Source organism: Eptesicus fuscus, chromosome 2 (genome assembly GCF_027574615.1).
Source record: "Eptesicus fuscus isolate TK198812 chromosome 2, DD_ASM_mEF_20220401, whole genome shotgun sequence".
Taxonomy (NCBI): domain Eukaryota; kingdom Metazoa; phylum Chordata; class Mammalia; order Chiroptera; family Vespertilionidae; genus Eptesicus; species Eptesicus fuscus.
In genome coordinates this window covers 19,682,007-19,699,402 of record NC_072474.1, presented here as the reverse complement: position 1 = coordinate 19,699,402, position 17,396 = coordinate 19,682,007, and the positions used below count along the sequence as shown (strand labels likewise).

The following is a 17,396-nucleotide window of genomic DNA, read 5'->3' as shown; positions in this document are numbered from 1 at the left end:
TGTGTTTATACATCATTATAACATGCTTTACATGAAATAAAGAAAGAAAGGAAAAAAGAAAGAAAAGAACAAAGGAAAGAGAGAAAAAGTAAGTCAGCTAGCCTGAAATTAAGGATTGCTTTGTTTTAGAATGACCAAATAAATAAATAACCCAAATTTTATTTGAATTGATATTTTGGGATAATGGTCTATAAGTATCAGTTAATAAAATTTATTTTGGCTTCAAATAGTTTTGAAGTAAAAAAAGAGGTAAAGATGACTACATTTAAGCTAACATAAATACTAAACTTTACTGTTTTTCTTTTTTTTTTTAAATATATTTTATTGAATTTTTACAGAGAGGAAGGGAGAGGGATAGAGAGCTAGAAATATCGATGAGAGAGAAACATCGACCAGCTGCCTCCTGCACACCCCCTACTGGGGATATGCCTGCAACCAATGTACATGCCCCTGACCGGAATCGAACCTGGGACCTTCCAGTCTGCAGACCGACGCTCTATCCACTGAGCCAAACCGGTTTTGGCTAAACTTTACTGTTTTTCTTAAATGTAATAAAATTAGACTTAAAAGAAACATTCTTCTGCAGTGTTTACAAACATTCTTAATATTGAGATAATGCAGAATATACCCAAAATGTAAACATTGATGTCCCTAATTCTATTTGTTATCTAATCTAATAATAGACAAATATGCAAATTGACCGCACCTTTGCTACACCCAAGCCACGTCCACCAACCAATCAGGACGAGTATGCAAATTACCCAACAAAGATGGTGGCTAATTTGCATATCAAGACAGCATCGAAAGAAGCCAAGAGCTGCAGAAGGGAGTAAAGCTTCGAAGAAGCAAGCAAGCCCGGGGGCAGGGGGGGGGAGAAGGGAAAAGCAGGAGGGCTGGAGGAGAAGGCGGGGCGGGCGACAAGGGCGGAGCGGAGGCGGGGTAGAATGCAGCAGGAAATCCTATTGCAGGATTTTTCCTGCAACGGGAACGCTAGTACTATAATAAAAATCCATAAATAACATCATCATTAAAGATGAAATGACTCTGTAAAAAAAATACTCCATCATAAGCACGCATGGCTTTACCCATTATCTACATTGAAATGCAGAATGGCTGCTGCCGCATCAGCTCGGTGAAGAGCTGCGCGGGGCCTGCTGCCCAGCTGTGGAGCAGTGAGCTGCCTGCCTGTCACTGCCCAGCAGGGGAGCTTCTGGATGGAGTCCTCCAGAGTGCCCCGCCAGGTTGGCTGCAGCCTGGTTGGGCCTGCTTGGCGGTGCTTTCTCCCTCTGCCCAGCGCTCTTCTTCCCCACATAGGCTTGGATCCCTAATCAATGTCTTGACCCCAAACTCCTTGTGGGCTTCTGCCTAGGCACGTCACTCTGACCGAGAGTCAGCAGCCACAAGAGGCAACAAATTCAGGCCCTGGAATTTCACAGGTTAGGACTTTCGGGAATAGAATTTGAACAGTCAGGCATAAAATGTTTAAAGAAATAAAGGATACGATTTCAGAGAGGTGCATATAACAAGAAACTATCAGGAATGAACTGGCAGATTTTAAAAAATGGAATATTTAGAGGCAAAATTATGATTATTAAAATTAAAAAAAATCACTGGACAGGTAAGACAACAAATGAGAACAGTTGAAGAGAGAATTGGGACTGGGAGACACCATAGGTGAGGAATTTACCCAGAGTCAGGCAGAGGTATTTGGAGATAGAAAACGGGAAAGGAAAATTAAGAGGTGGAGGCCAGAATGAGAATGTCAAATACTAGGTGTACCAGTTAATAATGTGGATTTTTTCCAATAGATGGAGTTACACACATGTTGATATATATATGCGATTTGATATATATGCTATTTTGTTGTATTGACAACAAGCTTCAAAACTTCATATGTCAAATTTTCTGAAGGTGCTAACATCATAGATATTTTTACGCTTAAAAATGTTGAATTTCATGCCAAAAAAAGAGCCTTTGCGGGAAGTTTTAATTCATTACTTTATTTGAAGAAAAGTGCTGCTGAAAGTTATCGTATTCTTTGGGAAGCTTATGGTGAACATGTTCCATCTCAAGATATTTGTGAACGCTGGTTTAAACACTTTAAAAGTGATGATTTCTATGTGAAACAACAAAGAACGTCCAGGTCAACCGAAAAAGTTTGCAGACCAACAATTTCAAGCATTATTGGATGAAGATGCATGTCAAACTCAAAAACAACTTCAGAAAGATTAAACATTGCTCAGCAAACAATTTCTGGTCGTTTACAAGCAATGGGAAAGATTTTAGAGGAAGGAAAATGGGTGCCACATCAACTGAACGAAATACAAATGGAAAACCGAAAAGTCATCAGTAAAATGTTGCTTCAACAGCACAAAAGAAAGTCTTTTTTATTGACTTGTGACTGGCGATGAAAAGTGGATTTATTTTGAGAATCCCAAATGCACAAAATCATGGGCTGATCCAGGTCAACCATCAACATAGACTGCAAGGCCAAATCGCTTCGGAAAGAAGACAATGCTCTGCGTTTGGTGGGATCAGGAAGGTGTGGTGTATTATGAGCTTCTAAAACCAGGTGAAACCATTAATACTGATCACTACCAACAACAAATAATCAATTTGAACCACACTTTGATCGTGAAACGACCAGAATGTGCCAGAAGACACGGCAAAGTAATTTTGCTTCATGATGACGCACCATCACGCACTTCAAAACCAGTTAAAGACACGTTAAAAGATCTTGCCTGGGAAGTATTAACCCACCCGCTGTATTCACCAGACCTTGCTCCTTCAGATTACCACTTGTTCTGATCAATGGCACACGCACTTTCTGAGCAGCACTTCAAAACGTTCGAAGAAGTGGAAAATTGGGTCTTTGAATGGTTTGCCTCAAAACAAGCAAAGTTCTATATGGACGGATCCACAAATTACCTGAAAGATGGGGGAAATGTGTAGCTAGCAATGGACATTACTTTGAATAAAGCACTTTGATGTTTCTCTTGAAATTATCGTGTTTTCTTTGATTACAAAATCCACCATAATTAACTGGTTAATAGTTAATCCACGTTATTAACCGGTTAATAATTAATCTGTATTATTAACTGGTTAATAGTTAATCCATATTATTAACCAATTAATAATTAATCTGCATCATTAACCAGTTAATAATTAATCTGTATTATTAACAGGTTAACCTTTTGCACTCGGATGTCGAGTGTGACTCGACACAGCATCGGTAGCAGCTTGTATGTCGAAATGTATTGAATGTATCAATAATTTGAAATATAAAAAAATCCAAATAAATAAGTTTGTATGAAAAGAAACTCCAGTTTTTTATTCTACTGCCGTGCTTTGTAAAATCTGGGGTATTTAAAAAATTAAATCCCGGGTAGAATAAAGGAATCGAGAAAAAAGCAAGCAAGTGCAAAGGGTTAATAATTAATCTGTATTATTACCCAGTTAATAATCCATATTATTAACCAGTTAATAGTTCATCCGCATTTTTAACTGGTTAATAATGCGGATTTTGTAATCAAAGAAAACACGATAATTTCAAGAGAAACATCAAAAGTGCTTTATTCAAAGTAATGTCCATCGCTAGCTACGCATTTCCCCCGTCTTTCAGGTAATTTGTGGATCCGTCCATATAGAACTTTGCTTGTTTTGAGGCAAACCATTCAAAGACCCAATTTTCCACTTCTTCGAACGTTTTGAAGTGCTGCTCAGAAAGTGCGTGTGCCATCGATCAGAACAAGTGGTAATCTGAAGGAGCAAAGTCTGGTGAATACAGCGGGTGGGTTAATACTTCCCAGGCAAGATCCTTTAACGTGTCTTTAACTGGTTTTGAAGTGTGTGATGGTGCGTCATCATGAAGCAAAATTACTTTGCCGTGTCTTCTGGCACATTCTGGTCGTTTCACGATCAAAGCGTGGTTCAAATTGATTATTTGTTGTTGGTAGTGATCAATATTAATGGTTTCACCTGGTTTTAGAAGCTGATAATACACCACACCTTCCTGATCCCACCAAACGCAGAGCATTGTCTTCTTTCTGAAGCGATTTGGCCTTGCAGTCTATGTTGATGGTTGACCTGGATCAGCCCATGATTTTGTGCATTTGGGATTCTCAAAATAAATCCACTTTTCATCGCCAGTCACAATTCAATGAAAAAAAGACTTTCTTTCGTGCTGTTGAAGCAACATTTTACTGATGACTTTTCGGTTTTCCATTTGTATTTCGTTCAGTTGATGTGGCACCCATTTTCCTTCCTTTAAAATCTTTCCCATTGCTTGTAAACGACCGGAAATTGTTTGCTGAGCAACGTTTAATCTTTCTGCAAGTTGTTTTTGAGTTTGACATGCATCTTCATCCAATAATGCTTGTAATTGTTGGTCTTCAAACTTTTTCAGTTGACCTGGACGTTCTTTGTTGTTTCACATTGAAATGATCACTTTTTAAACCAGCGTTCACAAGTATCTTGAGATGGAGCATGCTCACCATAAGCTTCCCGAAGTATTCAGCAGCACTTTTCTTCAAAATAAAGTAATGGATTAAAACTTCCCGCAAATGCTCTTTTTTTTTTTTTTGGCAGGAAATTCGACATTTTTAAGAGTAAAAATATCTATGATGTTAGCACCTTCAGAAAATTTGACATATGAAGTTTTAAAGCTTGTTGTCAATACAACAAAATAGCATGCATATCAAATCACATATATATCAACATGTGTGTAACTCCATCTATTGAAAAAAATCCGCATTATTAACCGGTACACCTAGTACATTGCTGTTGCAGAGATAGAAGGAGCGAATAAAGGAGCCTGGTGATGGATGAAGAGAAAAGAATGACAGAATTTCCAGAAGCAGGAGACAATCTGCTGCAGGAAGAGCATTCTGTGAATGTGCGGGGCCGCTCCGCTCCCTGGAACCCGGGAGCGAAAGCAGGACCTGGGAACAGAGGGCTCCTACTGCCTCCATTAGCCAGCAGCGACTCCTGGTCTGCAAAGTGGAGCTTCCAGGGCACTCCCCATGCCACAGGGACTGAGATGGCAGACACCTTCCCGGCATCTCCAAGAGGGAAGCCAGAAAGGCACCTGCAGCTTCGGATGGCCCAGCGGCTCTGCGGGGAGCCTGCCTTTGGTCACCTAGTTCTTGGAGCTTAGAGGACTTAAAACGTTAATGGACTTTCCGCATTTCAGTTGACCTCTCCTTCAGGTGGGGAACTAAAAAGCTATAGAGCAACCCCAGAAAGTTTCTCCTGTTCTAGAAAGCAGGTACGGCCTTGCCACGTACTGGCGGCTTCACCTGCGTCACCGGGAAAGTGTGTGGGACAGAATCTGGTTTTCACAGAATGCGTGGTGTTCTGTCTTTGATCAGTTTAAGAAGCTCTTGATATAGAGTGCAAGTTTTTCTCTTTCAGTGTCACACCTCCAAATTTCTTATTTTAATTTTTGACTTTTATGGTGCCTTTTTTCTTAGTTTTCCTCTATTCGTGGCTACTTCTGCTAATGATCACGCCACCACGATGGTCCTTCACAGCAGGATAAAAAGACGTACTCCCAGGAGGGTTAGAAAAGTCAAGGACTCACCCTAAAGTCCTTTATGAAATCTGAGGCACCAGCTAGCTTATTTAATAAGGAGTTCAGATTTTTTAGGCATACCAACTTCTAGATTCGGCTCGTTACTAATCGTTTTCCAAATACAAAGAATAAGAAAATATTTTTAGTTTATTTATCCATTTATCAATTTGATCATTTTACAATAAGAAGCAAATAAGTTTAACCCCTGCATTTCAAAAACTTAAAAGTTATCAATGATATTTTCATCATCTACACTGTAATTTGTTCCTGCCCATAAAAATTTCTAAAATATTATTGACATTGATTCTTAATTTTAATTAAAGTAAAAACTACATGACACCAAAACTCCCAATAAGTTCAGGTCAGTGGAAAAAAAAAATCTGTCAGTTTAGAAGAAATCAGACATCCAAGTAGGTTCTTGACTAATTTTTCCTTTTTGAATGCTCTTCTGACATTGCTTAACTAATCAGTTGAAAGAAAAAAATCACCATTTATAAGACCTGAGTTTGTTCTAGCCTGACAGAAATTTGAAAAAATGGGTATTTGCACACGAAAATTAAGTTATTTTCCCAACTATAAAAAAGGAAACCTAATCAAGGAAAAGAGACATAAAAGTCTGCTCTGCTTTATGTAAATTTTTTATTGGTCTCAGAGACGGTGCGTCCTTTCTTAGAACAGAGTAGAAATTAGGATAGGATTTGGGAGCAGATAAAGACTAAGGCAGGATGCTGGAGCTCAGGGGGAAAAAAATCTAACCCCTTGTGGTTCAAATCTTCTAATTGTGCCTCAGTGTCACACTCTACCAGAAACCAGGCCCCCTAGTGGACTGAAAGAATGAATGAAAGAGTTAGAGTGTTGGACATTGGGCTGTGGGAGACTGAGTAGGTATTTAAATCTCTTATTCAGTCATTTATATAGCACTTCACATGTCAGGCACTGTTCCGAGCAGGTTACAGATGTCAATGCACCTACGCAGCACAACACAAAATGAAGGAGGCATTATTATCCAAATTTACAGACAGAGAAGCAGGTGGAGAGAGGTCACGCAGCTAGTTAAGGGCAAAGCAGGTGTGAAGGCAGCCGCCAGCTCCAGAGTCTGCACTCTGAGCCACCCACTCCTCACTGCTGGGGAGGTTGGCTTGTCAGAAAATTAATCCCAGGAAGAATTTATTTAAATATCTAGTAATGTTCCACTCCTCCACAAGCTGGCCTGATAGTAGTTTTAATCACCCAGAATACAGCTGCAACTCTGGGTATATTTCATTAAAACAAAAAACAAGAGAAGAAAAAAGAGAAGTGAAGGGCCATCAAGTGTCCAGAGTTTTCAATTTGCCCCACAGGAGACACCCTCGCTGGGAGCCGGTCCCCTCTCCTGACATGCACTTTGAGCACGCCTAATCACCTGTCCAGATCGGTTCAGAAGCACAGCAAATTAGAAGGTAAAAGCAAACAAAAAACCAAGAAGAAATAGAAGAATTGACAGTTACCACTGAAGCAAGAGACAGAAAATTTCTGTGACTCAATATAAATCCTAAAAGTAGTCTAGGCCGACTTAAAGTAGCAAGAAAAGGTCTAATCCCCATCTCAAATGTCCCCGAGCATCACTGAACAGAATAGAGAACAAAGCGTGGAAGGACCTCTCCTGGATGACAGATGGCGAGGCCTGTGTCTGATCGCACGGAACAGCTACTCCGGAGGACGCACCAGGCTGAGCTCACCCCATGTAATATTCAACACCTTGTCTGAGAGTGGCCCGGGAGCAGGGCAGCTTGAAGAGCAGTCAGATCCTGCCTGGGACAGGCCGGCAGAGCGCTGGGGGCCAGCGAGCGCTGCATCCTCCCTCTGCGCAACTGCGCTGACTACGTGTAAATTATACGCTGGTGTGGGTCCAGCAGCCTACACTGATGGTTTTTTCCAAAGCTCTATGGCATTCCTGTGTGTTGCATGGCCGGCTGCAAGGATGATGTGTATCTTGTCACCTGTCCTCTCGGTGGGGAGTGTCTTGGGAATAACCCTGTCTGACCTCAGTACCAAGAACAGTTGTATGTATCCTTAATACCTGGTCCTTCCGTATCTTCAGGCGCAGCAGCTGTGTAACTGATTTACGCAGGTTTCACTTTCCACTTCGGCTTCTAGGAAACTAGGGTCCAACGAGTGGCCCTCAATGTAGGAAACATGCTGGTCATTGTGGCAGGAGTTTTAGGCCTTTCCAGGCTCCCTTCTGTGTCTTCAACCTCTCCTTTCCTTTTCTATCTTTTTTTTTTTTTTCTTTCTATTTACTATTTCTTATATTTCAAAGTTCTTGAAGGCCACCTTATATCCTATCTGGAATTGGGTTGAGAGTAAATACATAACAAATGAATGAATGAATGAAATGTAGATGAGCAAACTGAGGTTCAGAGATGGCCTACGTAACCAGGTCATAACAAGTTAGGATCTGTGTCTCCTGACTTTCAACTTACTATACTTTAAGTAAATTATATTCATGATGGTGATTTTTCAATCACTAAGACCCTTGAAGTTACATTTTAAATAATATTTATAAAAAGAAAGAAAAATGCAAATGTTAGGTAAATCAGACTATTCTGGTTAAAGAACACATCAAGAAAATAACTATTTTGTCACAGTGAAATGAAAGAAACTCTTCAGTGCTTGAAAGGCCCTGGAGTATGTTAACACTTTTTTTGATCCCCAGTGTATTTCAAGTAACACTTACGGTATGTCAAACCTGCATGTGAGCTCACAGTAACTACCCCAGAGAAAATGTTTCAAACTGTGATGTCTGTAAAGTCAAAAAAATTCTGATTCGAAGCTGTCATCAAGAAGTGGCTGTTTGAACTACGTGTCATTTTATTAGAATGGATCCAGACATTTATCAGAATATGTTTTCATCAGCCACTGAGGTATCTCTTTGCTTTGAAAGTTCTGAGACAATTTTAAAAAGTGTAAAAATAATGCACTATGCTTCAGAGGAGGAGAAATGAAACACTGGACGGTTTAAAAGGTCACTAATTAAACGCTGCATCCTGTTAATTCAACTTATTCAGAAGCCAGTTAGTTCCCTAGTGTTTTCTCCCTCACAGGTACTATCCTGGCGCTTTAAAACTTCCTTCATAACAGGCAACAGCATGAGCGCCATAGAACAAATTTCAAAAGGAGCAGATGTTATAAATGATTTGTTACATGTTAAATGAATTTAGAGGCTGACTAATGTTTTTAGAAGACAAATTAGGGGTGGCTCTCAGTTTCCGGAAACAAAATATAGCTCAAGGGTATTTATAGACTTTACTGCAAGCAAAATGCAACTGATCACATTTGCAAAGATTGGAAGAATAAGCAACTGCCAAGAAATACTCATGATGTTAGAGCAGCGATTTTCAACTGCTGTGCCACAAGACTTTTTAAAACATGCAGTACCTGACTATTTAGTCAGGAGCACTGACCTCTTCTCAGATTGTTAAATTAAAAAAAAAAAAATGACAACAGCCAACTCAACAGTAGCCATCCAGTGTGAATGGATCAAAATTATACCTATTTTTTGTCAGATTGGCAAAAAATACATTTTTGGGTGTGCCGCAGACTTTTAGTAATTAGTTTGTGTGTGCCATGAGATGAAAAAGGTTGAAAAATCACTGGGTTACACAGTCAGGGCCCATAGCACTTTATTTTCAATACCCTCTGTGATAACCAGTCTTTATCTCTGAGGGGGATTGAGGCTGTTTAGGTAGAAAGAAACCGAAGCAGGACTCTAAAAGCATGTGCGAGCGTGTGTGTTCAAACACCAGTTCTGAAGATGATTGCTGCCATGTGGCAAGCGACGGTCATAGTCATGCCATAAGACTGCAATTTCTCGAGATGACATAGTTGTTACTGGTTATTGTCGTATGACTCGGTAACAACTACCATCAGCATGTACTGAGCACCTTGTGTATGGCAGACGCTGTGCTAAGTACCTGAGGTACAGCCACACACACACACCCCCCCTCCCCCCGTTTAATCTTTAGGACTCATTTTCGTTGTTGTTATTATCTCCACTATATAAATGAAAACACGGAGGCTGCAAAGACCAGAAGTCATATGGTTAGTACGTGGCAGAGCTGGGATTTGAACCTGGGTTTGTCTGACACTGGACTTCACGCTCTTACTACATAGTCAGTAAGGCATCTCACAGCTCCACTAGGACCTGGGAACATGTGCTCCACCAGGCAACTTGCAGTGCAAGTTATTCATTCTTGAGTGGGAGGGAACAGAAGGAAGGGAGGGAGGGAGAAAGGGTGGGAAGGAGGAAGGGACTGCTGCTCCCATGAGTAATTTCATTCTTTCCCCAGGCGGTTATGAAGGACTAATGCTGAAGGGTGAAAATGAAAGAATTGTCTAGGGTGTGAGTGGGGGTGGGCCTATTGGGGGCCAGGAAAGCAGGATAGGATTTGGAGGTGTAAATGGATAAATACTGACAGGTCAACACCTAACTTCTGACGTGTGCAAAAAACTTTTGAAATGCTGCCAAATCTTAAGCTGAGCGATTTTAAAATCAGGATGGCAAACATCGAAACTATTATACAGAAGAGTATTTAGATTAAAAGCATTATATTAATAACTAATCATCTTCAGAGGATAAGCATTCCTAAATGTTAACTGTGAGTAATCTGGCCACAGTACTTTTTAAAAAGCCCAGCTAGCCTGACCTGCGTGGCTTAGTGGTGGATTGTCAACCTATGAACCAGGAAGTCACGGTTTGATTCCTGGTCAGGGCACATGCTAGGGTTGCAGGCTCAGTCCCCAGTAGGGGGCGTGCAGGAGGCAGCCGATCAATGATTCTCTCTCATCATTGGTTGCTTCTATCTCTCCCTCTCCCTTCCTCACTGAAATCAATAAAAATATTTTTTAAAAACAAAATAAATAAAAAGCCCAGCCTAGAGGCAATTTTGATGCCAAATGTGTTCTCATCACTTCCTGACAACGTATTTAATATTTAAATCTTTGGCCTTGATGGTCAGAAGTCATGAATGTTAACCTTTTCAGAGTTTCAAATATAAAGAAAAATTACCTGGTGGTATTTTTTCAGGATGTTGTGCATTTCGGCCACATCTTCACTCGTAATGGTCTTGATGATGTATCTTTTGTCGTAGGATGTGTGGAATCGGGCTCCACTGCGTGCCTGGGAATCGTTGGGAAGGGGTGCGCTTCTGGTCAAGGAGTTCTTCCCGATGGGATAAGTGGGGAGGAGAAAAGAGAACCAGTTAAAAACATGGCTTTCTGATTTCCAAACCGTCTGTTGTCATCACAGATTTTCCAAAACATTTGTGTTTGGAAGAACTTGGTACGTAGGATGACAACATTTTATATGCATCATAAATTAAAATGCTAGTCTTTCAAATGGCATGAAAACAGGGTGGGTCTGCGTTATAATTCTAATGTCCTGAAAATAGGCTAATGTCTAGAATTACAATCAAAGTTATTTTGCTCACCTTGCAATTTTCCGAGTTGGGCAAAAGCCCAAATTTTCTTCTGAATAAAATTAGGTCCCAGTCATGAAAGAAAATTTTACATCACTGAGCGTTTCCTTAATGACAGGGATTCTGCCAAACATTAAGCGCAGAGTACTTCTCCCAATTCTGATCTCATCCCCATGAAACGGCTTCTATTAATATCACCATCACTTTATAGATGAGGAGATGGAGATCAGAAAGGTTTAACAACTTGGCAAAGGTCACAGCGCTAATAAGGGGAGAGCTAGAATTCCCTCTCTAGTGCGCTGGCTCAGAACCCAAGTTCTCAACTAGTAAACGACTCAATTAGTATACTCTGCTGCCTGCCGCGTGCCCTGGGAGGTGGCCGGGCAGCGGTATTCTAAAATAGCTCCTCAGGAGATTCTGCTTTGGCCCATCTTCCACCCCTTGCCATGTTTGGGAATGACCATCTTCTGAAGAGTAGACAAGGAGGGGCTCTGAGCAGGGTTTCTTCCAGTACCATTTCATCCCAGTATCTGCCTCGGGCTGTTGACACTCCAGCTAGTAAGTCTACCCTTTCCTCCCATGTAACTCTCCTGGCTGAATCTCCTGTTTTCTTAGAGACTCCAGGCCCTCCCCAACCTTCTTACACTGGCTGCCCAGACTACTGGGATGAGCAAAGCCCTGGCATCTGAGGAGTCTGGTCTTCTCTGCTGACTGCGCTTCAGAACTGACTCTCCTTCCCTGCCTGGCCCCACTGGGTTGCATTTGAGGGATTCAAAGGCAAAGACTCCTTCTCTCTTCAGCTTCCTCTCTAAACGTGGGCATTCAAAAGCCCCAGTAACCAAACGCTATCTACTTAAGGGGACACAGGTATCGTTAGAGAGGCAGCAATATCACGGCATCATGGGTTTTCAATGAAAGAGTTCCCTTTCTGTCTAGCGTATTGTCTCTTTCACCTGTCCTTCCTTCCTAGATGAAACCCAACAGTATCCAGTCATATGAGGTGTGATTATACTGCGGTGGCACAGCTGTGCAAGCGGGTCCTTTGTGAGCCGAGGGACGCTGGCCATGAGCTCGCTCTCATTTTCAAGGATGGGCCCTGGGACTGCCTGGTACTAACTGCTCCCTGAGATAGCACCGCTTGATCAATGCAAGCAGGCACAGCTATAAAGTGCAGAGCCAATACTGCGAATTTCACTGGATTTGCTTTCCTTAGCTTATTAGAAAACTGGAGAGAAGAAACAAAGAATCAGTGTAACTACCAATGACTTTAAATAGTAGGATGTGGCAGAGTTAAATTATTCTTAAGATAACCGGCCCTAACCGGTTTGGCTCAGTGTATAGAGCGTTGGCCTGGGGACTGAAGGGTCCCAGGTTCGATTCCGGTCAAGGGCATGTACCTTGGTTGCGGGCACATCCCAGGAGGAGGTGTGCAGGAGGCAGCTGATCAATGTTTCTCTCTCATCGATGTTTCTAAATCTCTATCCCTCTCCCTTCCTCTATGTAAAAAATCAATAAAATATATATATTTTTAAAAAGATAACCGGAATTCATTAGACAGGATGGTGAAAATAATTTTCAGGATGAAAATGGCTGTATTAACAGGAGTTTAATTATCAATTACACTGCTTTTTCTAAAAAAAATAAAATAAACCTCCTTTATACTAATTTCTCCGATTAAGATTCAAAGTGAATGCTCCTTTAACACTAGAAACAAGCAATCATTGCTCTTGGCTAATAGCCTTACTTTTTCCTCCCAAACATTAATTTGCAAAAGGTATTCCAGATAAAACAAGAACAGTGGTGGAATCATAAGATTACAAATTACTTTCAGGCATAAAATCAAAGCAGGAACAATCAACTTTATGACAGTCAAGCAAACAGGTTATACATTTTATACAATTGATAATCCCTGTAAAATAACTTAGGGGAGGGTGGGAAACAGTAAGGGGTAACTGGATTCAGCAAAGGACAGAATTACAGCAGCATCCGTTGCATAGGCTGCTTTCTTAGGCATATTAGATACGAAAGTATAATGTTCTGTCACGGACCAATGGGATAGAATAAAATGGAAAGCTGCACAATCAGTGCTTCTCAGACTTTAATGAGTAACCAAATCACCTGCGGGTCATGTTAAATTGCAGGGTCTGATCCAGCAGCTATGGGGTGGGGCATCTGAAGAGGCAGATGATGCCGATAGACTGTGTCTTCGGACCACATGTGAGAACCAAGAGTGCCTGAACTGTGGCTACGATGTGTTTCATCTGGTGCAGCGTGTGCAGTCTCTGCATTAAGTGTGCTATAATTACAGACTTACCTGAATAAACGCCTTTCCTATTCTATCCTGTCCAACTCTGGTTTCATTAAAGTAAGAAACTTTAAAGTGAAGAATAATTCATTGTATTAATTCACTGAAGAAATGTCTCATAATACTGATTATGCTGAAGGCAATGCATGGATTTAAAAGGGGCTAGAATGCATACTAACATAATGTCATAATTCCTCAGCTTACATGCTAACTCCTTCCAAATCCTTTGCCTTTCCTTTCAGTTTCAAAGACATTGATAATTATTCATTATAGATTTTCCATATGGATATTGGCCGTATCTTGATCTTGGTATATTAACAACTTATAAATGCTAATCTTGATTTTGCTTCAAGTCAATTTTTCAATAATCACATTAGTCCCATCCCACAATATCTACTTCCAGTGTGTGGAGGAATGGTTTTAAGGCTTTTAGTTGTCAAATAATCTGTCGTGTCAGGAACAGATATTTTGTTAAATTTAGAATGCACGTTTTACAATCACTATGAATAACAAAATATATGAATCAAATTTACTGAAAGCCTCAGACAAGCAGAAAACCAGAAGCGTAAGCACAGTTGCACACAAAATGCATGGTCCTTGGAATGATTCTAAGGCCTGGAAGAATGCAACTCATTATTTCCTACTTATGTTCACATTCCTGTGAGACAGAAAACGCCAGGTGCGTTTTCCTACTTGAAGGCAACGAAACTGGAGTATAGCGGAGTCCAATCATATCATATGCCTACGGCTCCTGCCTAAAGCTTCCTCTGAGGTAACCAAAGAGGGCAATTTATAAAGACAAGACTAAACTTTTGCCATTACGTAACATCATAATCATAGACTTTTTGTAGCCTTTGAAGTAAGGCAGAAGTGTTGGCTTGTTTGTGTTAAAGGCAGCGCTCGGTCACGGCAGGGTGCGGCCCGGCACCTAGCACGTGCTTCGCCACTCGTCTCCCCTGGGCTGTGCCATGGTCTCCTTGGGCCTCCGTTTCTGGGTTTGAAAAGTGATGGAATAAGCCCAGGGGAGAGGGTGGGCTAAATTAGATCTCTACTTCAGGCTTTTTATCACTCTAGAAATGGAGCCCCTCTGAGACACAGCACACTGCTCTGGGGCTGCTGGGGAGGGCAGGCCTCAGAAGGCGATTCGATGTTTCCCAAGGAAAGTCCTGTCAGAAGAGAGCACAGCCATCCTCTCCGCGGGGCATGATAACGGTTCAGGACATCTGGGCCAAGACTGGAGAGAGGACGACAACAGTCCTCAGAGCAGCATGAAAATAACACTTCATAGATTCCAGATGTTCGCAGGGCAAGAATGAGAAAACGAGCTAAGGCAAGGGGGTCATGGGTATGTACGAACATAGTCACGGAGCGGCCTCAAAGCAGTCCGCTATCGAATGAAACGGAATATTGAAACTCATCAGTGTGCTTTGTTCGGTCACAAAGGGAAAATGAACCATAGCATCCTACGGGTTGGGCAAGTTTGGGAGGCCGAGAGGAGGAAGCCCTGAGAAGAAACAGAGCTTGAGAGTGATCTTTGGGAGCCCACAAGGGGTCCCTCTACGTGTCAGTAAATCTCATAATCCAAGAGCATGACAGTTGAAAGCAACCATGGAGATGATTCCAAACCACTCAGTTTACAGATCAGAAACCAGAAACCAGAGTGGAAATGACTTGCCGTCTGGGTTTGTTAACGTGGAGTGCGACAGAGCCGCCGGCCTCCCCCCACCCACCGCCGCTGCCTCCCTGCCCGGCCCGAGAGTGTGCTGGGCATTGTGATGGGACTGTCGATATAGATTTCTGTGTGGAGACAAATACCCTCTAGTCACAATTCAGTGCCTGAGCCAGCTGGCAAAACCACCAAACTTGTCTTTATGTTTTCAATTTTGCCAAATAAAACGTGAAAAATACCATCAAGAACAGCCTCAGTGCTAATGCAGTCAGAGTCCTTCATTTACGCTTTTATTGCCACGTGTACAAATCTACCTTGACTGGTTCTAGGACTGTTCATTACCTGCCTTTACCTGAGGCGAGCAGGGTCAGGAGCCATCTTCTCCTGAGACAAGAGCTGAGGCAGATGTGTGTTTGAGGGGCAAGGCTTCAGAAGAGGAAAACGGGGCGCTGCTGAGCTCAGGGCTAGAGTCAGACAATTCACAGGGCACAAGGCAGGGCTGAAAGATGCCTCGTCCTCGGGATTTCCTGCAGTCCTGAGCTGGGGTGACAATCCTACGAACCCTTCTCTCTCACCACGGGGCCCAGTTCACCATGTCTGGTGTAATTCGTTCACACGCCTAAGCATAACTGGAGGTTTTCATTTTCTTTTGGTCACTGGATTTTATCTTTAGAAGGCTGTCTCACCTTCTGTCTTTCCCTTGTTAAGACTGTGTGGGTTTTCTTGGCAAAGAATGCCAAGGTTGAAAGGAGTAATCTTTTATATTGGGAATGCTGAAGTGGTTGGGGGTGAGGGTTGGGGGAGGGAAGCAACATTAAAAAAAAAAAGACAAAATTTGCAAGTTAGAACAAGATCTGCATGGAAGAAAGAAGCACCATTTAAAGGACTGGTTTAGTCGTCTTCAAGATAATTCCCATTTCCAAAATCTAATGTTCACTTTTGCTTTTTGTGTGTGTGTTTTTAATGTTAATTTTCAAGAACCCTTACCCCTATTTACCTGTCTGTCTTTATGAGAAAGCTACCAGGTAAAATTACCCAGTGAAATCTATCTAGGGTTTGGAGAGGTCTACTCTCTTTAGAAAACGAACTCCTTGTCAGAGGCCAAGCTTAGAGAGCTATATGTTCTGTAACACGGTGACATTTTAAACATGCAAAACCTGGGATTCTGAACTTCTCAGTTTGAGAAGTGTGAATGCACAAAAACATCCAGTGCTCTGTGGATATTTGGGGTCAAAGTCACAACACAACAAAGGCAATCCAGGGCTTAGTCAATGTGTGAAATTTTACTGGCCTGAAATGTCCTAATATACCTTCCCAAGTCTAGCAGCCCTCAGAAGAGAACACATTCACAAACCCACTAAGTGTACACTCATCAGCACGTCCTGGACTCGTGCTGAACATCAGAACCATCTCGCCACATTAAGTGCCGTTTATTCATACTTTTATTTACTTTATTCATGTGTTCTCAGGCTCATATTGCCCTAAGCAGAGGCCTGGTGACCTTTCAAGTTTCAGAGTCCTGATGATGAAGACAGAGACAACAGAGCATGGATCAGGCATAGGAGCCTTAGACGTCAGGACTTCGACTTTGGGTAAGTCATTTAAGCTCTTTGTGCCTCAGTTTCCACATCTGTAGAAAGGTAATAATAATAATGAGAATAATAATAATAATCAAAAGTTTGTCTGGGGGTTAAATGAGATAATATACAAAGTTTTTATAATAGTGCCTGGAATACAGTAGTACTCAATAAATTGTAGCTACTATTATAAAAAGCAAATTTTAACTTGGAAGATAATGCAGATCAAGATTAACGAGTTATTCTGCAAGTGCTAAGTTAAAAATAAAGAAAAACTTGTAGAATGAGTTCTTCCAATTAGCTCTGGGTTCCTTTCCCCGACCCTGGCCAAACCTCAGTCTGTACCCAGTGAAAACGCAGAGCGACACACTTTCCCCCCATTCACCTTTACAGGCTATTTTCTACAGCCCTCAATAATAACCATTTACAGTTTTAAAAGACTATTTAAAATGTGTGGGGGGCGGGGGGGAGGGGGGCTGTGAGCAGGAGCAGGCATGGGCTAAATGAGACAGAGGGCTTGAGGAGAGAGTCCAGGCTTTGGAAAAGCCCCTGGAAACTGATAGTCTAAGTCATTTGTTTAACCTGTTGGGCTACCACAAAATCCATAATCCCTTTAATGCAGAGCCTTAAAAGACTTTGATCAACCTTTAAATTATAGATGCGATGGAAATCTGAGAGTGTTTTATTGCCTCCACTGCCCACAACAGTCACTCCTGGCCTGCCTTTACCACCTTTCTTGTCTTTTCAGGATGTCGGACCTCAGCATACATGGCGGAAACAGGTTGAGTTAGAGGTCAAGTCAAGGGAAATGAGACCT

General features: G+C 41.6%; 1 protein-coding gene across 1 annotated transcript in view; it reads right to left on the bottom strand.

Annotated features, from left to right (window-relative positions):
• PIP4K2A (phosphatidylinositol-5-phosphate 4-kinase type 2 alpha) overlaps positions 1 to 17,396 on the bottom strand; it is a 172,578-nt gene that overhangs the window by 42,134 nt on the left and 113,048 nt on the right. Inside the window, exon 4 of the mRNA XM_008148859.3 lies at positions 10,620 to 10,772. Coding sequence (XP_008147081.1) covers positions 10,620 to 10,772 — 153 coding nt within the window. The remainder of the gene's footprint in view (positions 1 to 10,619; positions 10,773 to 17,396) is intronic.